At 48.0% G+C, this 21394-nt stretch overlaps 10 protein-coding genes across 10 annotated transcripts; 4 read left to right on the forward strand and 6 right to left on the reverse strand.

Annotated features, from left to right (window-relative positions):
- Nucleotides 1–829: 829 nt before the first annotated feature.
- SPPG_02263 (uncharacterized protein) lies at nucleotides 830–2184 on the reverse strand. The gene is made up of 3 exons (XM_016750553.1): nucleotides 1987–2184; nucleotides 1595–1926; nucleotides 830–1529 (listed from the first exon to the last, which is right to left on the reverse strand). Exons 1-3 carry the CDS (start codon nucleotides 2162–2164, stop codon nucleotides 942–944), a joined length of 1098 nt encoding a protein of 365 aa, XP_016611245.1. The 5' UTR covers nucleotides 2165–2184; the 3' UTR covers nucleotides 830–941.
- A 70-nt stretch (nucleotides 2185–2254) lies between these two features.
- Nucleotides 2255–3789, forward strand: SPPG_02264 (uncharacterized protein). The gene is made up of 5 exons (XM_016750554.1): nucleotides 2255–2363; nucleotides 2432–2819; nucleotides 2902–2950; nucleotides 3012–3336; nucleotides 3402–3789. Exons 1-5 carry the CDS (start codon nucleotides 2318–2320, stop codon nucleotides 3644–3646), a joined length of 1053 nt encoding a protein of 350 aa, XP_016611246.1. The 5' UTR covers nucleotides 2255–2317; the 3' UTR covers nucleotides 3647–3789.
- Nucleotides 3790–3861: 72 nt separating this feature from the next.
- SPPG_02265 (uncharacterized protein) lies at nucleotides 3862–7868 on the forward strand. Its single transcript, XM_016750555.1, has 12 exons — nucleotides 3862–4224; nucleotides 4295–4415; nucleotides 4482–4717; nucleotides 4777–5094; nucleotides 5158–5312; nucleotides 5375–5711; nucleotides 5782–5940; nucleotides 6011–6108; nucleotides 6170–6500; nucleotides 6571–7184; nucleotides 7252–7340; nucleotides 7402–7868. The coding sequence occupies exons 1-12, from the start codon at nucleotides 4030–4032 to the stop codon at nucleotides 7743–7745; spliced, it is 2997 nt and encodes a 998-aa protein (XP_016611247.1). The 5' UTR covers nucleotides 3862–4029; the 3' UTR covers nucleotides 7746–7868.
- An 89-nt stretch (nucleotides 7869–7957) lies between these two features.
- SPPG_09008 (proteasome core particle subunit beta 2) lies at nucleotides 7958–9331 on the reverse strand. The gene is made up of 6 exons (XM_016757160.1): nucleotides 9278–9331; nucleotides 9068–9194; nucleotides 8880–8961; nucleotides 8395–8808; nucleotides 8140–8326; nucleotides 7958–8073 (listed from the first exon to the last, which is right to left on the reverse strand). Exons 2-6 carry the CDS (start codon nucleotides 9124–9126, stop codon nucleotides 8006–8008), a joined length of 810 nt encoding a protein of 269 aa, XP_016611248.1. The 5' UTR covers nucleotides 9127–9194; nucleotides 9278–9331; the 3' UTR covers nucleotides 7958–8005.
- Nucleotides 9332–9414: 83 nt separating this feature from the next.
- SPPG_09009 (uncharacterized protein) lies at nucleotides 9415–11274 on the reverse strand. The gene is made up of 7 exons (XM_016757161.1): nucleotides 11146–11274; nucleotides 11026–11082; nucleotides 10871–10968; nucleotides 10712–10802; nucleotides 10553–10646; nucleotides 9678–10487; nucleotides 9415–9606 (listed from the first exon to the last, which is right to left on the reverse strand). The coding sequence occupies exons 1-7, from the start codon at nucleotides 11207–11209 to the stop codon at nucleotides 9453–9455; spliced, it is 1368 nt and encodes a 455-aa protein (XP_016611249.1). The 5' UTR covers nucleotides 11210–11274; the 3' UTR covers nucleotides 9415–9452.
- Nucleotides 11275–11340: 66 nt separating this feature from the next.
- Nucleotides 11341–11991, forward strand: SPPG_02267 (uncharacterized protein). The gene is made up of 2 exons (XM_016750556.1): nucleotides 11341–11495; nucleotides 11559–11991. Exons 1-2 carry the CDS (start codon nucleotides 11357–11359, stop codon nucleotides 11735–11737), a joined length of 318 nt encoding a protein of 105 aa, XP_016611250.1. The 5' UTR covers nucleotides 11341–11356; the 3' UTR covers nucleotides 11738–11991.
- SPPG_02268 (1-phosphatidylinositol-4-phosphate 5-kinase) lies at nucleotides 11890–15927 on the reverse strand. Its single transcript, XM_016750557.1, has 8 exons — nucleotides 15485–15927; nucleotides 13732–15035; nucleotides 13513–13668; nucleotides 13140–13442; nucleotides 12780–13078; nucleotides 12636–12711; nucleotides 12474–12563; nucleotides 11890–12401 (listed from the first exon to the last, which is right to left on the reverse strand). Exons 2-8 carry the CDS (start codon nucleotides 14665–14667, stop codon nucleotides 12180–12182), a joined length of 2082 nt encoding a protein of 693 aa, XP_016611251.1. The 5' UTR covers nucleotides 14668–15035; nucleotides 15485–15927; the 3' UTR covers nucleotides 11890–12179.
- Nucleotides 15928–16380: 453 nt separating this feature from the next.
- SPPG_02269 (nucleoside diphosphate kinase) lies at nucleotides 16381–17096 on the reverse strand. Its single transcript, XM_016750558.1, has 3 exons — nucleotides 16868–17096; nucleotides 16581–16787; nucleotides 16381–16512 (listed from the first exon to the last, which is right to left on the reverse strand). The coding sequence occupies exons 1-3, from the start codon at nucleotides 17051–17053 to the stop codon at nucleotides 16453–16455; spliced, it is 453 nt and encodes a 150-aa protein (XP_016611252.1). The 5' UTR covers nucleotides 17054–17096; the 3' UTR covers nucleotides 16381–16452.
- A 111-nt stretch (nucleotides 17097–17207) lies between these two features.
- On the forward strand, nucleotides 17208–18848 carry SPPG_02270 (uncharacterized protein). The gene is made up of 5 exons (XM_016750559.1): nucleotides 17208–17557; nucleotides 17652–17799; nucleotides 17858–18001; nucleotides 18078–18346; nucleotides 18406–18848. Exons 1-5 carry the CDS (start codon nucleotides 17276–17278, stop codon nucleotides 18571–18573), a joined length of 1011 nt encoding a protein of 336 aa, XP_016611253.1. The 5' UTR covers nucleotides 17208–17275; the 3' UTR covers nucleotides 18574–18848.
- On the reverse strand, nucleotides 18733–21364 carry SPPG_02271 (uncharacterized protein). The gene is made up of 8 exons (XM_016750560.1): nucleotides 20871–21364; nucleotides 20668–20811; nucleotides 20420–20604; nucleotides 20292–20358; nucleotides 19919–20230; nucleotides 19483–19856; nucleotides 19298–19413; nucleotides 18733–19227 (listed from the first exon to the last, which is right to left on the reverse strand). The coding sequence occupies exons 1-8, from the start codon at nucleotides 20946–20948 to the stop codon at nucleotides 18902–18904; spliced, it is 1602 nt and encodes a 533-aa protein (XP_016611254.1). The 5' UTR covers nucleotides 20949–21364; the 3' UTR covers nucleotides 18733–18901.
- Between the last annotated feature and the right edge of the window lie 30 nt (nucleotides 21365–21394).

Consider the following 21394-nt stretch of genomic DNA (forward strand, 5'->3'; position numbering starts at 1 on the left):
TTGCGTTCCAAATGAGAATGCAATGTTTTGCAACTTGCCACACCATGTACGGTGCAATTCCGTTCACCACGTCTGGGAGGAACAGCCGACTGGGCCCTCCAAACCCTGACAGCATTTCTCACAACCACTCACTAGTCTATGGGCTTCCTATGTATTCTTTACCCGCTTCATAGTATTTCCTCCGCTTTTGCCTGGTCTTTTCCGAAAGATATCTCTTGTTGCTTGTTCGTGACGGCTCTTGCTCAAGGACGCCAGGGACCGGTCCCTTGCTGACTATTTCACGTCAAACCATGTTCTTTAAGTTGGGCATTTTATATCTTGTGCCATCCATACCCATTTGATCGCACAATAGAGTCAATTCCTGTCATTGGCCGAGGGTACGGGATCTGCCATTACTCGTATACCGCTTGGTTGAAAACTGCACGAGAAAGTACCATACCAGCGCCAATCACATAGTGAACAAGACAACAAAGGCTGCTGAGGTCTACGTCTGCTGAACTTGTAGTCTGCCGATGTCAGAAGCCAGAAAGTATGCTTTTTGAAAGTACCACCTATATGACAACATGCTTCCCTTGAATTGTGAAAGGCTTTTCTTTGATTATGCATTCTGGCTAGGCCGGATCTAACTTGTTGCAATCAGTAGCTTCCTGTTCGCAGGGTTCATAACGTCCTAGCAACTCTTCACCTGCGGATGGGCAATCCCAGCGCCCATCCTAAAAGATAGAGATGTCGCTGTGTTACGAACCACCTGGTGTCTGGCGGTTCCACTTGGACTTCATACGTAAAAAAGTATGCAACCAAAGGTCACCAGTGGGTGCAAACGTACGGATGGTCATTCATTCAATTCGTATTCATAGTGTAGGATCACTCACACCTCAGCGTATATACAAAAACTTCTATTTCTCTGCTGGCCGCGGACAAGACAGCCGGATGCTCCTCTCCTATTGATTCCATTGGGACGGATTCATGTTGTGCATACTCCCTCCCATGTTCTGCTGTTGTTGCATTTGCTGTACATATTGCTGATGGGCTAGCGCTTGCTGTTGTAACGCCTGTTCGTACGAGAACTGGCCTCCACCATAAGCTACTGGCGCTTGAGTGGTCATCCCGTAGTAAGCCTGCTGTTGAGGTTGTTGTTGGAAACCTGCGAGCTGATTCTGCTCGAGGAGTTGTTGCTGATATTGCAGTTGCTGTTGTTGCTGTAGGTACATTTGCTGTTGGGCTAGCTGCTGCTGTTGAAGGAGCTGTTGTTGCTGTTGCTGCATGTATGCATTGTTCATCAAGTTGGGATTTGAATAGCCGCTGCTTTGTAATCCTCCGACATTAGCGCTGGCTGCGGGGTTTTGGGTTTGCTGTGCGTTCGACCGCGTATTCGTGATTGAAGGGGCGATGCCAGTCAACGAGTCCACGTTGGCGAAGTTCTTTCTTTTAAGATCCACTGCTCCAGTACTTCCAGCAGCCAGATTCAGAACAACGTAAAGAGCATTTCCAACAGAGCTCCGATCTACAGTAATTTTGTTCGTCAAGACCTGTGAATGTGGTTTAGATTAAAGTTCTCTTGAACGCTGCCAAGAAAAGTATGACTATAACATACATCAAACCAAGTGACGCTCTCCCCATGCCATCGTCCGTGTCGCGGAGGATCCTCTCGAACGAACCAAGCTACCATATTACTCGCAATAAGCTCTGGAGGCGTAAATCCTCCATTAAAACGGACCCATCCATACACGTCTACCGAGGCGTCAATGGGTTGGTTCCCACGAAGTGGGCCCGGCCGAAAGTTGTCTGTGATTCCCAAGCGCAAAAGAGCGCGCGACACAAGCTTGAGGACCGCATTCTCCGTCATGAAAAGAAGAACTGTCTCTTGACCCGGCTGTATTGTTCCACCTTGATTTTCCAGTTCAATAGCACACGGCGCAGACCATTCTACAAGAAGAAACAGAAATGAATAACCCGAACATGATAACAAAACAAGGCGAAACCTACCTCCGTTTTTTAGTCTCAATACAGCAACGCCTTTATTTCCTCGAATGATCGCGACGCCCATAGCGCTCATGACATATGTAGGCGGAATAGCCGACTCTTGTCTTTGGTCTGTAAATGCACTCAAGGTCTTTGCTGCTTGCTGACATTCTTCCCCAGCCGTAAGCTCTCGCGATGCCATTGTTGGAATGTTTGAAAGTGCATGGAAAATGTCAAGCGGAACGGGGTTAACCCCAGCTGTAGCTGGTATTGCCAGTCATGTGATCGCACATCGAAAGCCGCCAAGCTCAGCGTTTTGGTGAAGGATCCGTTCAAAACGATTTGAAGAAAACAAATGGTTTCCGTTATACCCAACAGTAGAAGAGCGTTGAAATGGACAAGTATGTTTACTTTATCAAGAGGTTGACATGTTTTGTTTGCCGTGCTAACATTGGAAATGTCTCGACAGACGTGTTCAAGGGAGGGCAGCAGCGTATTGCAACGTTACGGGCTCTGCCGACGTGTCATCCCGCACACTGTAGACGAAAACATGGCCTTACCGGACCAGCACCCACGGAAGCTCCTTCTCGGCAAACTGTGCTCCACCTCCGCCGTCCCCTTGTAGCGAATGGATCTGATGTTCAACCAGAGTTTCATGCACCTACTCGCTCTGCCATGTCAGACTATATTCGTTCCGCATCTCTCATGCTGGAGACCAGCCAACAGCAACGACGTGGTATAACCTCCAAGTTCAATTTTGATACGTACAAGCTGGTCCGACAGTTGGAGCGGCAAGGCTTCACCCGAGGACAAGCTGTCGCGATAATGCGAACTATCAACGCTTTATTGGTAGATAGGTAGGTACCGACGTGCCATGGTGCGAGAGACAGCGAGTGAGAGTCATGGAGTATCTGGGAACTTATCATATTTTGTTCTCAGTACTCTCTCTATACGATCAGATATATTGTCAAAGACGGATTTAGAGAACGTACGTGTAGTTTGCCCTGGCCTTTATTGGGAACACGAAGCTCATTCCTACCTTTCTCCAGCAAACCTATTTATACAAGGCTCACCTTCAAGAACTTCGTAATGAGCTGCAGCTACTACGGCAAAATGACTCTGCCCAGCTTAAAGCGGATACTGAACAAATACTGCGAGATATCGAGTCCATGAATGCAAAATTCTCGGAATTTGTAGGAAGTTTGAAAACCGATGTGTCTATGGACTTGAATAACCATAAAACGGATGGGAGGGAAGTCGGTACAGATACCGATTTGAGAATACAAGAAATTCATCACAAATTGATTGTGCGGATTAGCGATCTCAAAACCAAAATTGAGACCATGAAAGTCGAGACAACGAGGATTATAGTTTGTAAGTGGATAACTGGACACTATCTCTGCCTGTGGGCTCATTTAAAATCTCCGCTTCAACAATAGGGATGGCACTCGGCACATTTGCGGTTCTAATGTCGATTGATTGGATTTCACCTGCAGTCTTTGGTTCGGCACCAAAAGGTGGGCAGTCGTCCGATCAGCCACCTCCCCCCATTATATCGGCCTTTCCGCACCCGCTTCGCAGCTCCCAGTCGGTACAGCAACCACCGCAACACCCTCAACCCCAGCAACCACAGCAGTCTCAACCAGGATCAATAGATAGCTCGGGCAAAGTGTTGTCATTTTGATTTTCTTGTACACTATGCCCAATCTTGGGTTTATAGTTTAATGATTTCATAGACATGATCCTGAAAAACATCAACCTGCTCAAATTTCGTTGGGACGAGAGATCATTTAATCGCATCTATTGTCATTTAATGCATATAATCGCACTCGAATGCATGCTGCATCCTCATTTGACCTCAAAGTCTCAACTCGAGTTCTTTAAAGCATTTTGGATGAGCCGTCTTGGCTGTGGTTTTTCCTTGGCAAGCCATTGGTACACCTGTTGTTGGCACAGCGATTTTGAATAAAGTACTCCGCGACATTGCGCCTTTGGTGCGGCCCTTGTACGAGCAGTCAGTGTGTCATTGGAATCCTCCGTGCCACCACCTGAAGAACGCACGGCAAAATGAGTAGCGACGACGAGAGACCGGTATTGTCGGATGAGGAAAAGGAGGGTGATCTGGATGATGAGAGAGACGCTGAGGGAGAGGATGAGGAGCAATTGGAGAGGGACGTTTTTGGTGAAGACGACGATGAAGATGAACAGCGGGAGCCGCCGGAGGATGAAGATGAGGAGGACGAAGAAGACGAAGAAGATGATGTAGGTGTCCTACTCTTACATTCTTCCGCACGATCGAAGGGTTATCAAGATTCCTGACTTCTTGGTATAGCTTCCAAGAGCAAAAAAGCGCCGACGAAAGGCAAACCCGTTCATCGAAGAGGAGGCTGCTGTTGAGGAAGAAGATGAGGAGGAGGAAGAGGAAGAGGAGGATGGGTTTGTGGAGGCTGGAGGTACATAGACCCATGTCTGCTTGACGTTCCGGTCATGTAAGCTGATATGATGGCTCCCATTCACAGAAGAAGACCTGGATGCAATCCAAAAAGAGATGATCGACATGCGGGCTCATCGAGAACTGGACCGTCGAAGGGAAGAAGAGGAAATGGATGCTGAAGAAATTGCAGAGCGTATGAAGGAGCGCTACGGTCGGTCAGAGTTAGGTCGGGGCAGCTACAGAGGAGATCTGGAGCATATTCCTCAAAGCATGTTAATGCCTTCCGTTGAGGATCCAAAACTTTGGCTGTGTCAATGCAGGGTATGGATTGCACGAGTCTATCACCCTCGCTTAAATGTTAACAAGTTGATGTTCCGCAGGAGGGTAAAGAGCGCGATGTGGTTTTCACCATCATGCGAAGAGCTGTCGAACGAGAAATGACCGGGAATGCCTTGCAAGTCCTTTCCGTATTTTGCCGTGACTCTCTTAAAGGATACATTTACTTGGAAGCAAGGCAACAGGCGGCTGTACAGCAGGCATTGGAGGGTATCAACAACATATTTATAAGCAAGCTGCGACTGGTACCAGTTGACGAGATGGTGGATTGCTTAACAATCAAAAAATCCAAAGAGGTGGAATTGCGGATTGGAGGCTGGATTAGACCCAAGAAAGGAAAATATGCGGGAGATCTCGGGCAGGTCTGTCATCATAGTAAACTATGAAAGAATGGCACACGGATACTAAACTTTCCATTACATTAGATTTTGGATATTAGAGATAACGGCGAAATGATCATCTGCAAACTTGTTCCTCGATTGGACCCAGTGAGAGATAATGCAAAGCTACCGTTCGGTCAAAAACGTAAAAAGGCAGAGCCGCGGCCCCCACCCAAGTTATTCAATCCAGCGGACTTCAAGTATGTGATCAGAGGAGGGAGAGAATCTACATTGCTTTTCTTACAATTTTGCAACTGCTTAGGGGTGAAGTGCGCAAAGAAAAGAATTATTTTGTCTACAATAATGAATGGTTCGACCGAAGTGGATACCTGGAGAAGAATCTCAAACTAAGCTCCCTCGTGGTTGAGAATGTTCAGCCAAAATTGGAAGAGATCAGTCAATTTTCTGGAGGAACGATTACTGAACAGCCTGATGACTTGGAGGCGCTCGCTGCTTTAAATATCTCGAGAAAGGAGGATTTGCAAATTGGACAATCCGTGGAACTGAAGGCGGGCGCCATGGCTGGCATTTGGGGTACCGTAGTCTCTATCCAGAAGAACAATGTTGGCGTCCAGCCTGATCCGAAGGAATTTCCAACCGTTAGTCAATAATGATTTATAGTTGCCCACTAGTCGTCACGTTAGTGCTAACTCTGATCGCTTTGACTAGTTGCCGTTGATTAGCGTTACTGCCGAAGAACTTAGAAAGCGGTTTGCGGCTGGTGACCACGTCAAGGTTATGAAGGGAATGCATAAAGACCAAACAGGCTTGATCATTACAGTCAAGGGCAATATCGCCACATTACTTTCAGATAGTACTTTAAAGCCGGTAAGTCAACCCAGATGCGATTAGTCTCGATAGCAGTATAAGAGACGAATCTCACATATGTGTCTGGTAGATCGATGTCTTCACCGAAGATTTGCGTACAGCAAAGGACATTGCAGGCGGAGGCGCTCGCACCAGTCCTTACGATGTTGGCGATCTTGTTTTCCTCTCGTACGTACTTTTAGTCTTTCTCTTTTTAACATGCATGATGGAGTAACAATGTCCTTCTCAGGAATGATGCGGGTGTTGTGACTAAAGCAGAGAGGGACACCATTACTGTCCTTACTCAATTCAATCAGATTGTCAGAGTGCAGCCTCAGCAAATTCGGAATAAGCGTGATTCGAATCGCGCTATCACAAGCGATGCTAATGGACAATCCATATCCGCTGGTTCATCAGTGGACATCATCGATCCGGATCGTCCTGATATCAAAAAGCGTGCCACCGTGGTACATATATATCGCTCTTTCGTATTTGTCAAAGCGCGCGAGACGGTGGAGAACGAGGGATATATGGTCGTTAAATCGCATAACGTAGCGTTAGTGGGAGGAAAGCAGGGACCGGTAAGTAGTTTGCGCTTGACTGATTATCGCATCCACCGTTCCATGCTGAATACATTGTCCTCACCAAAAGAACGGGATGTATCAGAGTCCGTACCAAAACTCTTTTCCGAATCGAGGTGGCTTCGGCGGTGGTTTCCATGGCCGCGGTGGCGGCAGAGGTGGCCGTGGTCGTGGTGGACGAGACCCTCTTGTGTCGAAGACGGTGACAATAAGTGGCGGTGAATACAAAGGGTACCTCGGCATTGTCAAAGATGTGATGGATAACATGGCTCGTGTGGAGTTGCACACATCATCAAGAGTGATAAATGTCCCCAGAGGGCAGCTCTTGGTGCAAGGAGAAGCAGCGGGACGCTTTGGAAACGACTACAACAACAATAATTTCAACGGGTCATACAGTCGCTACGACAGCATCGCTACTCCCATGCATGGCTCCAAGACACCAATGTATCGCGGAGATGGTGGCTATACCCCTAGTCGCTTCCAAGATGGTGGCCGAACTCCTGCTTGGGATGCGGGAAGTAAGACACCCGCATATGAAGGAGGCGGTCGAACACCAGCATGGAATGCTGGAAGCAGAACTCCTGCATGGGATGCCGGAAGCAAGACGCCCGCTTATGATGCTGGTAGCCGAACACCGGCATGGGATGCTGGTAGTAGGACACCCGCTCCTTTACGGAATAGCTCGTACGTTGTTGGCTTTTCACATTGAGAGAACCCACTTGGCGCTAAGCATTGATATCTGTTTCTGCAGGCCTGATTATCCAACAAGTCGCATGTCATCCAACGGACAAAATGGTGGTTGGACACCAGCCGGAGCAAGTTATAATGATAGATACGATGGTGAGTGATCCGTAAGGCGGATAACAAGGAAGGCGGCGTGCTGACAAATCTTTCACTTTAGATCACCCTGCACCTGCACGTGTCGAGTGGCCAATAGCTAAAGTCGAAGTCAAACTCAAAAAGGGTGACAAGATTGGTACTATCACGGCTATCCAGAAAGCTGGTCGTTCTGCTACCATCAAGCTCAAGGGAGGTGACACCCTCTCCAACATTTCCTTTGATGACATTGATCCCGTACGGCCGAGGAGCAAGGATGACAAGGTTATGGTGTTGGATGGAGAGTACAAGGGTAGAACAGGAACGTTGATCAGCGCTGAGGAGGCAGATGCGATTGTCAAGTTGGCGGGAAGCCAGGATATCAGAATCTTTAACATGGATATGATAGGCAAGTACGTGGAGGGATAAACCATTCGGCTGGAAAGCGTGAAGGGAGGGATGTTGCGCGAGGCCATAGATAGCCGGTCTTCCTTTTGGAGCTGTACATAGTGAAAAAATCAATGACCCACCAAAATGGCATATCTTTCTTCCCTCGTTTGATGATAAAAGTTGGTTGCAGTAAGCGCTCGTTGAAGGCTTTCAATTCGATCAGAAAACAAACAAACATGTCATCCAGCCGATCGCAATTCTCAACAGTAAAATCTTATTACAAATCCAACATTCACCATCTAACTGATCTCCATCGCATCCCCTTCTACTACATCAACAAACTGCCTAATGTCGCTCGAGAGAGTTGCTAAGGAAAGAGAAAACACATGGATAAGCCAGCCAGTCATAATTTAAATGACAAAGATCAAGGTACCTGTTGTCCCCCGAGGGAATTTGTAACTCTGCTCCTTGACACCACGTTCGTTGGGTTTGGAGTATCCCCGACGGTAGTCCACCGCACCCTTTGTGATGACGCAAACATCGACATTACTACCGGAACCCAGATCATTGAAAATACCAGCTGAGATGGCATCCTTGACGAGTTCCATGGCCTCTTCACGCTGCATGAAAGAAACAATACCATTAGTGGCACGCTAGGGGCTGTGCAAGCTTTCGGGGCCTTGATTACCTCCATATCCTTCCTCCACCTCGATTCAAACACGGCCATAGCTGCTAAAGATCCACTTCCCATCGTCACAAACGGTAGCTTATCCGTACTTCCATGTGGATAGATGGTATACAGTTGGGGTCCCGTCACGTCAAAGCCGCCCAAGACCAACGCACATCCAATGTGCCCCTGGTACCTAAACAGCATTTGTTTCAACATGGTCATGGCGGTCACGACACGGGACTCGCGGCCGGTATGAAGGCGGTGGAGTTCGAGTTTAGACGATATGAGAGCGGTTGTGGCGTCACAGTCGGCAGCGGTACCAGCACCGCAGCAGTACATGTTGGGAGCAAGGTAGTGGATCTTTTCGCAATTTTTATCAGCGACGATAGGACCTTCGGTGGCACGAGTGTCGGCCCCAAGAACGAGACCGTCCTTTTTTGCCATTGACGCGGTAAGCATTGTTCTCTCCGGGGCAAAAACATTCCTTCATAGTACAGGCGTACCTTGAACAAGCACCCACAAATTGTTGTTCCCGTTTTTGTAAACTTTGGCGCCTTGTATCCCTTGTCTTCCATCATTAGGTTACTGCAACATTGGGCACAAGATGTGTTAGTGCGAAAGCATACAACGCGCAAAACAGTCATTCTCCTTCAGAGAAGAGACGACCGTCAACAACTATCTCAAACCTCACCGGTGGTAGTTTTCAAAATTGAACCCGCCCTTTTGGGGCTCGACCTTGTTGATTGGCATTTTGGTTTACGGGGATTGGTGTTGCGATCCCGTAACGATGGGGGAAAATGAAACTAACGATGCTCAAACTGTACGCGTAGATAAGCTCGTTTAGTATGGATAGCCAGCGCCCCAAAAACAAATGCGCTTGGTTGAAATGGCAGTAACTCACCTAAATGTTTAAACGATCAGCGTGGTGAAATTGCTTGTCGTCGCCAAATAGATGACACGTCGACTGGAGGGATGTTACATTTATCGCCTAAATATCATCACGAGGGGCTTGGCTGCTTTCATAAGCAGCTTTCTGGCTGGCTTTTTTCGTTTTGTTTATATTTTACAGTTTCATACTAGGCTACTTTACGTTCCTTTGTAAGTACTAAATGGTCCAATTGTCCCTTGGTTGCTTCCGCCTTTTGCAACGCCAATCCTGCCTCAGTTGCCATTTTCATAACCCTGTTGTTATATTCCTTTGCTTGGTCAGGTCGGAGGTCCAGGATGTATCTGTGGGCAATAAAAGATGATCTTTATGAGCACAGACATCAAGGTTGAGTGATGAGGCTCATCGACATTACTTTGCAGTCTCCACAATCAGTGTTCCATTTTCTTGTGACACGCTTTCAGTGGTTAGGAGCTCACCCAATTCATTTATTCGGTGAGCCATGGTGGAGGAGACGTATATGCGGTTGAAAAATCCTTGTCTACGTTGTAGCTTTGATAGTGCAGATACAGTTAACAAATGCACCGTTGCTGCTGTTGATACGTAATTTGATGCCTCATTTGCAGAATCTGGCGGCAATTCTTGAATCTTTCCTTCTGCGTCGCTTAACCGCCCATTCTTCCATTCTTGAATCATTCCACCCAGATTCCATTCCGCAATTGCCCTTGCATCATATTTCCGTTGCCCGTTTTCGGTCTTCAGGAGCTTTTTGGCCTCTGCATCTAATCCAAACCCAAGAAAAGGTCCAACTGCAATATCACTAAAGTATCCCCACTTTGGCAGGCTGGTTCCCGTCTGTGTATCTGGTAGTGCGGAGATGGTTGCCAGTGTTCGATTAGGATGCGTGGGAGTGGATTGGCGGATTGGGAAGGAAAGGCCGTGCAGGCGAAAAGATAGAAATTCATGAGATGAGATGGTGGGAGCATGATCTTTGAGCTTCATGTTCCAGTCCCAGTCGATGACTCCTTCTCGAGCATCAAATCGTACTCCATAGTATCGTCGTAACCTGGCGTCCCACATTTTGTCTAGCTCAAACGATTTCCCTTTGTGGTTCCGCCAGAACTGAAAGACCGATTCCAAATCATCTCGTTCTCGGTATTTAAGAAGTGAGAGGTCGAGCTGGATATGCGGTGTTAACTTTGGGGTTGCAGAGTCTGTGATTAAACTGAAAGTGACATGAATGTTAAGCACACATGGAACGGGCACATAGTACATGGCGTCCTACTTTACCGAATGTATCGCGTAGCAGTTTCTGTTATCTGCGCCGACGTCTGATCGCGAAGGAGAATGTTGCCGTAGAGCTCAAGAAAGGTATCTATCCGATCTGTTACAATGCAAGAAGTTAAGAAACATTCCTCGACACAAAGAACAATCACCGTTAGAGCAGACCTTGCAATCCAGCCTCATTTTCCCCAAAAATCACATCCAACAATAACATACATCTCGCTAGTGCCGTGATCTCAGCTTCAACGACCCAAAACTACTTGCAAAAGTCCGCCGCTCATCAGCTTCCTCCGTTCAATACATCGCAAACTGATAGCCACCTACATGTATTTCCCGTCTTCCATACCGCCATGCTCTCGCCATTGTCTTTATGATATGCCGAGCATCACTAGCGCCAAGGATCAAGACATTGAGAGGGGGTACTATGTTCTGTTAGGACAAATCTCAGGTTGATCCTTGGTTTGACAAAAAGTACATACGATCGGTTGATGGAGTCAACTTGACGTCTTTAGCATCCCGCTCCCCATTCGCAGTATCTAAAAAACGATATATCATGAAATTTCTCCAAGTTCTGTAGCTTTGTTACCGAACGATCTTACACAAGTCTTGAAAATCAACAGCTCGAGAGAATCCCCAGACGGATGTTGTCCCAATGCCGTCCATGGCGTGTTGGTCAAGACGCTATTCCCAAACGGTTTTCTCAACGTTTGTCAGTCGCAAAACGAACGTTGCGACAAAGTCGCGTGCAAGTGGACGCGTCCAGAGCATGTAAGCGGCCGCGTCTTTCAACGGAAACGCTCTCGGACCCAAATGTCCTCCCCATCGACAACCCCACCAGTCCTCCTAACACCAACCCTCCTTCCCCTCCTCACCCACCTGGACATCCAAACCCTTGCCCTCCGAACAACCCAATCCGAACTTTACACTGAAATAGAGCACCTCTCAGCAGGTAAAAACAACATGCAGCAAACAATTTGACCGCCAGGTTCCCAATAACATGACTTATCGACAGAGCTCCAACTCCTCCATGCAACGACAACCCCTCCCATAGATCCTCAGACGCTCGCTGCATCACAGAACCGGTTAGCGCTGTTAAAGAAGCGGATTACAAACATGCAGGGTGTCCTCAAGGGTATTAGTGACAGAGTGGGGCGGTGCGAGAATATGTTGGCGGGACAGACGCCCAGATGATGGTCGTGGCAGAGGACGACGGTGATACGTAGGATTTTATCAGGAATGGATTTGCATACAGGGCAGGCAATCGTTTCAAAAGATTTTGGAAACGCCCGATGGGAATTGCACCTTTCATATTACGTCGTCGTCCCATATCAAAGAGCAACAGATTCTAGCAAAGCGCAAATGTATTGACAAAATTACAGAAAAGCCCATCCTTTTGGCCAAACCTCGCAGATGGGGTCGGTATATGTACATGCCCCCCATTTCCCTCTAAATCTATCTACTGTTTTACAGTTCTTCCCCTGTTCAATATTCCTCCCAAGAGCCAGGCCCTGTATCTTTTGCCTTTCCGATGATGATATGAATTCCCTCCAGGGCTCTTTTGGATTTTTCAGTGTTTTTTTCCCCCATTTTTTTCAGAGTTTTCTTTTTTTCTTCCGTGGCTCGTCCGTCCGTCTCATGCTTCTATCGCCCTCTCCTCCATCCCTTCCAACAACTCTTTTCCTACAGGTTGCGGAATCCCCACCCCTCCCTCCGCCGCATGCGCGATTCCTGTTCCACTGGCCCGCCGCGAACCGACTACTGCTTCATCTTCTGGGGTATAGCCCCGTATCGCTGCTTTCATGAATTTGAGGAAGCGATGTCCGTAAAGGACGGGGTTGACCGCCGATATGGCCGTCTATGAGAGAGACGCAGAATAGGATGAGAACCATAAAGTACACCATACCCGGATCGTAGAAACAATACATACGCGGTCATGACTGAAGCTTTTCCAAAAATGTTCTACTTTCTTTGTCATATCATATTTTGTGAATATATCAATGACGCCAATATAGTAGAGCTACAATGATAATAAGGCTCAGTTACATATCACTGAAAAAGACGTTTGGGGACCACAAAAACCTTTACACACCTCTTTCATCGGCTCATTATTTTCGTCCGAGGCTGCAAAACCGCCATCATCTTGATAGAATACACAATTTGTGCGTCTATATAGAAGGAGAGGACGCATCAGTGGCGAGAGGCGCCGAATGCACGGGCAGTGTCCTGCACTTACTCTGACGGTGGCAGATCCGGGAGCCTGGCGTTGGACGGCCCCAGTTGAAGGGGTTCCGTTTCACTAAGCATGCGTCGTAGCTCGCGTTTATTGGGTTTCGTGGAGGCAACACTAGCCCCTCCAGTAGAAATGTGGGATTGGCGGAATAGGGACGTAGATGTGGGTTGGCGGCTTACAGAGTCCGGATTGGGTTCGTAGACAGCAAGTGTCTTGTCCCGTATCTTCTCTTTATTGCCGCGCTTGAGATCATGGATTCCGACGAGTAATGAATAGTCCATAATCTTGTGTTTAATCAAAAACTAGGAGACAGAGCAAGTCAGAAATTGGACCGTCATGTCGAGACAGAGAATCAAGCATTACCTCCACGTCCCTCTCCAGTTGCTCCACTAATAGTTGCCTCTTCTGCGGGCCTAAATCCAGCTTTTTCTTCCGATGCATCCAGTTCAGGTCTTTTAGCACCGCCCGTGGGTCGTCCTTGGCCAGCTCTTCAGGGTATTCTCGGCCGACGGTTGACCCCTTCAAGTCGTACATCTCATGTATATCCTTGTTTGGAGGGAAGACATTGCCCATGACTACGAAATGTATCTTGCGGTTCCCAGGCAGTTTGACACGGTGCAGACCAAAAATCCGTGAGAGTAAAGTGTGCTGATTGACCCGTACGTGCTGTTGGATAAGGCGAGAAAACGTTAGCACACCGTACACACAAAGTGTGAGAGATGAGAACGCTACCAACCTCGTAATAAAATCTCAGAATCTTTCGCATATACTTGTGCTCGGAATGGTGCACAGTTTTGATGATAAATCGGTAATCCGAGGAGTAGTAGAAAAAGCTTCCACTCTTGCCGGCGCTGACCAGCTCCGATAGCACATACTTTCCTGTAAGCGACAACTGTAATGCAAAATCATTGATGAGAAATCAGCAGTAAGACGGTGCGTCAGTAGGATTACTCACCAGGTACTCTGCAGGATCAACATGAAATGCATCCCGAATACACCGGAAAACCCACGGTGCATAGTCCTTAAACTTGAAGTCATATCTGGAAGACGGTGTAAGTTCGTTACCAGTTACATCAAAGGTCATTTTATGCGCCGCTGTAAAGTCTTCCAACTGAAGCACCCGAGGAGGTTTGGCCTGACACCGCGAAACCGACACCCGAATCCCGGTTAACATGTCGTACATCAGGACATAATTGTCATGTCCTTCTTTGACAGGAGTCCCAACAAGCACTTCCTTCTCTGATCGCTGACGTGTAAGACGCCGCCCAATCTTTTCTGGTTCGAGCATCTCAGACCCAGATAGGTGCTTTTTGACCACAGATGAGCCACGCTTCCTCGGTGAAGAAGACGACGACGCTTCAATCTCGCTTAGCGGAATCAAGTGCTTGGCTGACCCAATCTGTTCACCCTGGCGGGGTGTTCCAACAGAGTGGGAACCAGTGCCTTTAATGATGGAGCGTGGCTGTGTTGGGATGGGGCCTGAGAAGGAATTGGGACGTTTACGGGGATCTGCAGGAAGTTTGCGAAGGTCTTGGCGTTGCTGTTGCAGTGCTTGCAAAGCAGCCTGTGCGGTAGTTGCAGACGGTGATGTTGCGGCTCTTACATGAGAGCGTTCATCGGTGGAAACGGTGCTTGAGGGGATGTCGGCTGCCGGGAGTGTAGGGGCGGATGTTGCCATGGGACGGTCATTGGTAGTGCAGTCTGACACCTCGGTTGTGTTGAGGCCATCAATGGGAAGTTCTTTGAATGACACTCTCAGAGCGGCTGAGGTGGATGCCAGAGGAGTCGGAGTCGCGGGAGTGTTAGGATCCGAAGCTTGATTCGGAAGCGCTGCTGTAGCTACAGCAGCGACAATTGTTTCTGTTGCTTGCGAGGCTAACGCTGTGGTCATTCTGGTGGCAGTCGTTCGGGACAGCCCAGAAGTAGGCACTGAGGAGGTATAGCGTTCAAATGAATGAACGAAGCCAAGCGAGATTGATTACTCAAATATATAGTGATATATAAGAGCTGCGTCGTCAAAAAAAAAGTGAATTACGCGGGTGAATATGATGAATCACCAAACGGCCGTAAGCGAGGAGCAGAAGGCGGGGGAGGGAACACGGGCGTTCTTATAAGACGACTTTTGCGGGGGAGGTCTCGCCCGGGGGTTTTTCAATGCGATTTTCTAACCGAAATGTCCCGAGTAAGGGTCAGTTGAACAGAGACCCTCAAAACGCGTGCTGGTAGGCTTAAATAGCAACAGAACGCGGTTCTGCCAACCTTTGAGTTTAACGATTTTGACCAATAATTGGCCCGACGTGTCGGTTGACCCAGGGTAAGGTGTGGGAAGCAAGCGGCATTGTTATGTTGATGTATTTATGAGGAGACAAAAGATGCCAAATGACCAAATGACGAAAGAATGCGGGTCAGAGGACGGAAGGCGAGCGGTGGCCAGGGAATCATGAGAAAATTCCAAGTAACAAGATCCAAGGGATATTCGGATATCGCGGCATATGAGGTATAGGCGGTGTCCAGAGAGTCCAGATGTGTTTGTAAAAAGATAAAGTCAAACGACGAGTAGGAAAGCAATGTAAAGAGATTCGTAGGATGTTGGCAAAAGTAGGCGTGAGCAGCAGGATATATAGTAAAAAGAGACAGTTAGGCTATGAACCGATATCAAAAGCAGGCAATAACATTTGCCTTGCCGTCATCACTTGAACAAATCGTACCAAGATATAAGCTCAAAGTTGGTCAAACGTCCAAAGCAACGCAGTAATGCAATTGGTCGAGTTTAAGAGTTTTTGTGTTTGCAACCGTAAGGATATCGCGCAAAAAAACAGTTTTCCGATAGCGGGGGCGTATAAGAGGTCTTTGTTGAAAAAGGAAGAAACAGCAGCCTATGAGGTCCTTGATGCCAAGTAAAAGCGAACAAAAAAAGAGAAACGAAAGATGGTAGAGGACAATGGTGGTCGAAGAACTGTACAAGTGTTGACTACGCCCGGGCGGCGGAAATGACAGCTGTGCTGTTTGGTATGCTCAAGAACTGCTCGAGTGCGCTTGAGAAGGGAAGGAAATCCGGATGAGCCCGTAATGGTAATGTGTGTTTTTTGGGGGCAACGAAGAACAGAAATGTTGGAGACTTGAAGCCGGGGGACCTGCCGCGCTTTTTGATCTGCGCCTCGCAGACTCGTCCCGCACTGGAAGATGATTTTTTCCCTTCCGCTTTTTTTTTTATTTTTTATTGTAGTCTTTCTTGGCAAATGGACAATGACGACGACGACGACGACGACAAGGACAAGGACAAGGACAACGGGTAAACAGAACAAGTTGGATTCACAAGACCGGCGTTACATTGGAGCAAACAAGCCCAAGACATGTACTAAGGGGGCAGTATTGCCCGCTCTTTGACCGATCAAGGCCCATCCACAATAATGCAATGAACATGGCTTCCAGTTGAGGCCGATTGGGAAGACAAGACGGGCTTGTGAGGAACGGCAGGCAGTCCAAGGCTTCATGGAGGGAAGGCCAATGCCGACGATCTAGAGCACGGATTCGCTACACTCTCACATACAGTAATGCTAGGCAACAGCTAGATTCACCACCAGCAACCAAGTGCATACAGACATGGATCAAAACGTCAAAGACAATTTGCTGCGACAGTTTACACAAATGAATTTATTATTCTACAAGACAACATCTATTCGTAAATGAGCTTGTCCAAAGAGCGCTCGTAGTTGAGGACACCCTCAGGGAACCACTACAACAAGAGAAACACATTAACAGACTGCCATTTACATGTTTCCTACCAAAGGACCCAACACTCACCAAAGCAATCTCCTTCTCAGCGCTCTCAACAGCGTCAGAACCGTGGCAAATGTTCTTTCCAACATCAATGGCGTAGTCGCCACGAATGGTACCGGGGGCAGACGCCAGTGGGTTGGTGGCACCCAACATGACACGGCCAGTCTTCACAACCTCCTTACCGGCCCAGACCATACCGACAACAGGGCCAGAAAGCATGTAGTCGACAAGCTAGTAAGGACGAGATAATATGGGAACCTCGTTCAATTTCAAAAATATCCAGTCACAGTCAAATGAAGCCTACCACATACCTTGGGGAAGAAGGGCTTGCTGCTCAAGTCAGCGTAGTGCTTCTCGAGGAGATCGCGAGAAGGCTGGAGAGCCTTCAAGGCCAAAAGCTTGAAGCCGCGGTTCTCGAAGCGCTTGATAATCTCACCAACGAGACCCCGCTCAACACCGTCGGGCTTGACCATGATGTAAGTACGTTCTTGGGCCATTTTGAAAGTTTTTGTGATCGTGTTGCAAGATGGAAGAACGTGCAGGAAGGTCAAAGCAGAAATTGTGGCCTTCACTGTTGACATGGAAACAGTATGACTCATAATTACCAAGGAGAGGCACGTGACAAAGTGCTTATTCGAGTTCAACGCTAAACGATCTCCATTGCGTTTATCAGAGATTTGTTGGCTGAAAGTTAATACCATCTAGCCGCTAAACAAAGGATGACGCTTGAAAGCCTGCTAGCAAGTCTGACCGCAAAAGAGGAACAACCTATTTCAAAAAGTTCTGCGAAATCTGGAGACGATGTCTCCGCGTTCCTCGCCGAGAATGACGCGGAATTGAAGAAGCTCATGGAAGAATTTAATCGTAGAGTAGCGGCGGCGGAAGGGGGTAGCTCTGCATATCAACCTGAAGTACCCAGTACGGAGATTGTGCCAGAACCAGGGTTTGTCATAAAGACGCATAACCAAACACAAGTGGGCGACTGGCCGGCTGGACTGAAGGTAGATACGCAAGCCTCTAGCGAATTTATGAACGCCATCGATCATCATGATGGGTTGATCTAGCGACTGATGGTCAAATTCATTGGCACCACAGGTGTTTATCAACATCTGTCATAGTCCACATGTCCCCGCCCCCCCGCTTGCTTCCGACGAAGAGATCCGCCGGGCAATCAATGCTGAAGACAACGCTGCATACAAAGTTCCACTGAGTTTAAGCTCCCCAAAGGCAGATCGTGACAAAAGTACGTCGAGCATACCTAGTGAATGATATCACATGGTGCTCACCGAAAATTTCCTTAGCCGGCAAAACGTGCTTGGTGTTTGATGCGTGTGTCAACACTGATCCCCTCAACAAAGCGTTGATGGATATGGATTTTAAGCTATTTTTGATCGAACTGTCCTTGGAGTGGGTGGAAGAGAAACACAAATTGGATCTCAGTAGAGGCACGTCGCATCAGCTTACATCCGTGCCCGACCCTGAATACAATATTAACATTCCAATCGCGTCACTCACCTCCAGAATTCACCATCCCGAAACTAAGAAGCAAAGGCCCACTCTCCAAGCACATCATCCGGCGCACCAAACGCCCTGTCATCGCCGAAGTGGATCCAAATCAGAAATCGACCCCAAAGCCCAAAGCCACCCCATCTGCATCCATAACCCCTATCTCGACGACAATTAAATCCAACAAGTTGCAAAAACTACCACAACCCGTATATACTATTGTTAAAGAACCACCTGAAGGTGAAACGGAGTACTTGGTGGTGGAAGTGTCTTTACCGGACATTGTAAGTCTCAGTACTGCAGACATCAGAATCCTCGTCCGTCGGCTAACATCCAAATACAGAAAACGACCAAAACCGCCTCCCTTGACATTGAAGAGCGTCAACTCATCTTGTCGATTCCTGATCGGTATTATCTGGAAGCCCCTTTACCCTCCGCGATAGATACGCGAGAAGGTGGGGCTCAGTTTGATCGTGGAAGACAGGTGTTGACGGTCACCCTAAAGTGCTGATTAGGCGAGGAGTCACAGGTAGTTCTGTACATAAGATTGGGTTGGGTTTGTGCATAATAAGATGGTGCAGCGAGTTTGCTTCGTAAATTAAAACATGTGCAAACGTGGGCGGCTCGACAACACGCAGTCTGAGCTATGCAAGAAAGAAAGTTTGAAAAATGTCAGAATGTAAATGGAGATATAATATTCAAAACTATAGGAATACAAAATGGCTGCGTTCGAAACGCAAGCTATGAAATGAGGTCTTCCCGCTCAGACCAGCCAAACGGACCAAACTAAGAAACATATGAAGCAACTTGCACGCACAAAATGAAGCTTGAAAGTCCCGTCACGCTCTACCTCTTCCAAAGTACCCAATAACAACACCAACAGCCACACATGCCAACCACCATACGAGGTTCCAAGGTAACTTTTTCAAAAAGGACACAACAGTCTGTGCAGCTGGACCCCGGAGTTTCTTCTCAAGGAGCATTCCGACTATTTTGCGTCCTGTGGCACTGTAGGCCAGAGGAGGGTATCGTATCGATACAAGTTTCTCCAACCCAGCTGGACGAATCATGGTTGAACGGGGATGAGTGTAGGCGAGGAACCCATGATGTCCGTGGTATTTTCCCATCCCAGAAGGACCAACACCTCCGAAAGGCAGTTCACCCACTGAAAAAGGATGACGACAGATTAGAAAACTTGGCACAAGAACAGAAGGTTTTCGGAATTGACAACTCACCCGCCATGTTCATGAACAAATCGTTTACGACGGTGTTTCCAGAGTCCGTTTTGGAAAGAACCGTAGAGATTGTCTTGTCAGATTTAGAAAACACGTACAACGCAAGAGGCTTGTCCCTTAATGGACGCAGTTGGCGTAAGCAACCTGTGTGATCTCAACGACTGCCCTTGTGATTCCAACCATACCTAGACCTAACATATTCAATGGCCTCATCTATATTCTTGATCTCAATGACCGGCAAAATGGGACCAAAGATCTCATCCTTCATAAGAGGGTTGGCAGAGTCATCTTTGCCAACACCGGTGACGACCGTCGGCTCAATGAATAACTCATTCCGATCGCAGAATCCTCCCACGGCGACTTTGCTCCCGGGAACTTTGAGCTGTTCGCTAAGCAAGCCGGCGAGTCTGTCAAAGTGGCGTTCGGCAATGATACGAGGGTAATCTTTACTTGAACGGATCTTCTCGCCATAGAGTTCGTTGAGGGCCGCCGAGCAAGCGGAGACAAATTTGGGGAGGACGTCCGGGGTAGCAAGGACGTAATCTGGTGCAATGCAAGTCTGAAAGACGGTGAGCTTCGGTCCAACCGGCTGTGCAATTTTCATCTCGTCGCTAAACACACCTGTCCACAGTTGACTGATTTGGCCCACATGAGTCTCTTTGCAACAACTTGGGCATCAGCGGTATCATCGATAATGACTGGGCTCTTTCCACCGAGTTCCAAGACAACGGGAGTAAGATGCTTGCTAGCGGCAGCCATGACAATCTTGCCAACCATTCCGTTGCCAGTGTAAAAGATGTGATCAAACTGCAATTCAAGGAGGCGCGTGGTCTCTGGAACGCCACCGTTGACGACGCGGATACAGTTGGGATCAAGGTACTTTTCAACGAGGAGAGTCATGACAGCTGCCGAAAAGGGGGCGACCTCTGATGGCTGCGAGGAAACGTGAGAATGACGGTCTCTAGGCCAAGATGTATGCAGTACAAGCTCGTACCTTGATCACCGCAGCGTTTCCAGCCGCAATAGCAGCCATAAAAGGTCCCAAGGTGAGTTGATACGCACTGATCAAGGTAGGGTTAGCTGCGAGCGACATGTTGTTTGCCAATTTCTTTGAAAACATACTAGTTCCAAGCACCAATGATCAACGCCACACCAAATGGTTCCCGTCTGATCTCACAGCGGTCCAAGGCATGCACGAGACCAGCGTTCACACGCTCCGGCTTTATCCATTCGTCAAGATTCTCCAACGCATCCACGACTTCATTCTTCAAGACCATCAAGTCAACAAGAAAGGCTTCGCCGGCAGACTGTTGAAACCAGGGTCATGTCCGGGCTACAATTTTGCTTCACGGTCTTCATCAAGAACCAACCTGCTTCTTGTCCAGGTATGCCGCTTGACACAAAATGTCCTCATTCTCGTCTAGCATTTTGTAGAGCTGCCGGAGCTGTTGTTTTCGCCATTTGATACTTTTGGTGACATCTGTGTTGTATCCTTGACGAACGGTTTCGACAATCTACACATGCGTGTCAGAAAGGAACCCAGCGACAACTATCTGCCCAATTTTCAACAAACCTTTTCAATCTTGTCCACCGGAGTGTACTCGAGCGTTGGGATAGTCATTGTGGTGTCAGGTGTGTTGGCAGCAATCATATTATGTCAAACTCTATTCAGTGACGAGGGGGAGATGCGTTGGAGACGGGCAGAACAGAGCAAAAAAACAAAATCTCTTCGAATGACCCCAAAACCAAAATGACGATGACAACCACGACAACGACGAGGAATTTTAAAAGCGACCGGCAGACGGGCGAAACTTTCATCAGCAGTGTGGCTTGGATGCGTGTTGTTGTAGCTATATTCGGATATGGTAAATGACGCTGCGCCACGCCGGAGTTTCTTGGCGCTGAGTCTCCGCGAAGGTTTTTTGAAGGGTTGAAGGGTGTTTGGATGGGGGATGTTGGGGGTTTGGTGAATGCCGAACGGGGAAGGATATTGGGGGTGTGCTTGGATCGTTGGGAGATGGGCGGGACGGAGGGGGGTTGGAGGACAAAGTCTACCGTGGATTTCCTGATGACGATGAAGATGGGGGGGGGGGCAGA

Source organism: Spizellomyces punctatus (assembly GCF_000182565.1).
Source record: "Spizellomyces punctatus DAOM BR117 chromosome Unknown supercont1.3, whole genome shotgun sequence".
Taxonomy (NCBI): domain Eukaryota; kingdom Fungi; phylum Chytridiomycota; class Chytridiomycetes; order Spizellomycetales; family Spizellomycetaceae; genus Spizellomyces; species Spizellomyces punctatus.

What these genes read in the sequence shown, in the direction of transcription:
- SPPG_02263 (XM_016750553.1), bottom strand. Translation starts at nt 2,164, where the DNA reads ATGGCATCGCGAGAGCTTACGGCTGGGGAAGAATGTCAGCAAGCAGCA. An exon ending in ATTGAGACTAAAAAACGGAG is followed by an intron (nt 1,927 to 1,986) that starts GTAGGTTTCGCC and finishes TTCTTCTTGTAG; the next exon opens with AATGGTCTGCGCCGTGTGCT. An exon ending in AGAGCGTCACTTGGTTTGAT is followed by an intron (nt 1,530 to 1,594) that starts GTATGTTATAGT and finishes CCACATTCACAG; the next exon opens with GTCTTGACGAACAAAATTAC.
- SPPG_02264 (XM_016750554.1), top strand. Translation starts at nt 2,318, where the DNA reads ATGGTTTCCGTTATACCCAACAGTAGAAGAGCGTTGAAATGGACAA. An exon ending in CAAAGACGGATTTAGAGAAC is followed by an intron (nt 2,951 to 3,011) that starts GTACGTGTAGTT and finishes ACCTTTCTCCAG; the next exon opens with CAAACCTATTTATACAAGGC. An exon ending in GACAACGAGGATTATAGTTT is followed by an intron (nt 3,337 to 3,401) that starts GTAAGTGGATAA and finishes CTTCAACAATAG; the next exon opens with GGATGGCACTCGGCACATTT.
- SPPG_02265 (XM_016750555.1), top strand. Translation starts at nt 4,030, where the DNA reads ATGAGTAGCGACGACGAGAGACCGGTATTGTCGGATGAGGAAAAGGAG. An exon ending in TTTGGCTGTGTCAATGCAGG is followed by an intron (nt 4,718 to 4,776) that starts GTATGGATTGCA and finishes GATGTTCCGCAG; the next exon opens with GAGGGTAAAGAGCGCGATGT. An exon ending in TGGGAGGAAAGCAGGGACCG is followed by an intron (nt 6,501 to 6,570) that starts GTAAGTAGTTTG and finishes CCTCACCAAAAG; the next exon opens with AACGGGATGTATCAGAGTCC.
- SPPG_09008 (XM_016757160.1), bottom strand. Translation starts at nt 9,126, where the DNA reads ATGCCAATCAACAAGGTCGAGCCCCAAAAGGGCGGGTTCAATTTTGAA. An exon ending in AATTTTGAAAACTACCACCG is followed by an intron (nt 8,962 to 9,067) that starts GTGAGGTTTGAG and finishes CCAATGTTGCAG; the next exon opens with TAACCTAATGATGGAAGACA. An exon ending in GGTGGAGGAAGGATATGGAG is followed by an intron (nt 8,327 to 8,394) that starts GTAATCAAGGCC and finishes TCTTTCATGCAG; the next exon opens with CGTGAAGAGGCCATGGAACT.
- SPPG_09009 (XM_016757161.1), bottom strand. Translation starts at nt 11,209, where the DNA reads ATGGACGGCATTGGGACAACATCCGTCTGGGGATTCTCTCGAGCTGTT. An exon ending in GTTGACTCCATCAACCGATC is followed by an intron (nt 10,969 to 11,025) that starts GTATGTACTTTT and finishes AACAGAACATAG; the next exon opens with TACCCCCTCTCAATGTCTTG. An exon ending in CTGATTGTGGAGACTGCAAA is followed by an intron (nt 9,607 to 9,677) that starts GTAATGTCGATG and finishes TATTGCCCACAG; the next exon opens with ATACATCCTGGACCTCCGAC.
- SPPG_02267 (XM_016750556.1), top strand. Translation starts at nt 11,357, where the DNA reads ATGTCCTCCCCATCGACAACCCCACCAGTCCTCCTAACACCAACCCTC. An exon ending in AATAGAGCACCTCTCAGCAG is followed by an intron (nt 11,496 to 11,558) that starts GTAAAAACAACA and finishes ACTTATCGACAG; the next exon opens with AGCTCCAACTCCTCCATGCA.
- SPPG_02268 (XM_016750557.1), bottom strand. Translation starts at nt 14,667, where the DNA reads ATGACCACAGCGTTAGCCTCGCAAGCAACAGAAACAATTGTCGCTGCT. An exon ending in TTGATCCTGCAGAGTACCTG is followed by an intron (nt 13,669 to 13,731) that starts GTGAGTAATCCT and finishes TTTGCATTACAG; the next exon opens with TTGTCGCTTACAGGAAAGTA. An exon ending in TTCTGAGATTTTATTACGAG is followed by an intron (nt 13,443 to 13,512) that starts GTTGGTAGCGTT and finishes CTTATCCAACAG; the next exon opens with CACGTACGGGTCAATCAGCA.
- SPPG_02269 (XM_016750558.1), bottom strand. Translation starts at nt 17,053, where the DNA reads ATGGCCCAAGAACGTACTTACATCATGGTCAAGCCCGACGGTGTTGAG. An exon ending in GCAAGCCCTTCTTCCCCAAG is followed by an intron (nt 16,788 to 16,867) that starts GTATGTGGTAGG and finishes CGTCCTTACTAG; the next exon opens with CTTGTCGACTACATGCTTTC. An exon ending in CTGAGAAGGAGATTGCTTTG is followed by an intron (nt 16,513 to 16,580) that starts GTGAGTGTTGGG and finishes CTCTTGTTGTAG; the next exon opens with TGGTTCCCTGAGGGTGTCCT.
- SPPG_02270 (XM_016750559.1), top strand. Translation starts at nt 17,276, where the DNA reads ATGACGCTTGAAAGCCTGCTAGCAAGTCTGACCGCAAAAGAGGAACAA. An exon ending in ACTGGCCGGCTGGACTGAAG is followed by an intron (nt 17,558 to 17,651) that starts GTAGATACGCAA and finishes TTGGCACCACAG; the next exon opens with GTGTTTATCAACATCTGTCA. An exon ending in AAAGGCAGATCGTGACAAAA is followed by an intron (nt 17,800 to 17,857) that starts GTACGTCGAGCA and finishes AAATTTCCTTAG; the next exon opens with CCGGCAAAACGTGCTTGGTG.
- SPPG_02271 (XM_016750560.1), bottom strand. Translation starts at nt 20,948, where the DNA reads ATGATTGCTGCCAACACACCTGACACCACAATGACTATCCCAACGCTC. An exon ending in CATACCTGGACAAGAAGCAG is followed by an intron (nt 20,605 to 20,667) that starts GTTGGTTCTTGA and finishes TGGTTTCAACAG; the next exon opens with TCTGCCGGCGAAGCCTTTCT. An exon ending in ATTGAATATGTTAGGTCTAG is followed by an intron (nt 19,414 to 19,482) that starts GTATGGTTGGAA and finishes GCGTCCATTAAG; the next exon opens with GGACAAGCCTCTTGCGTTGT.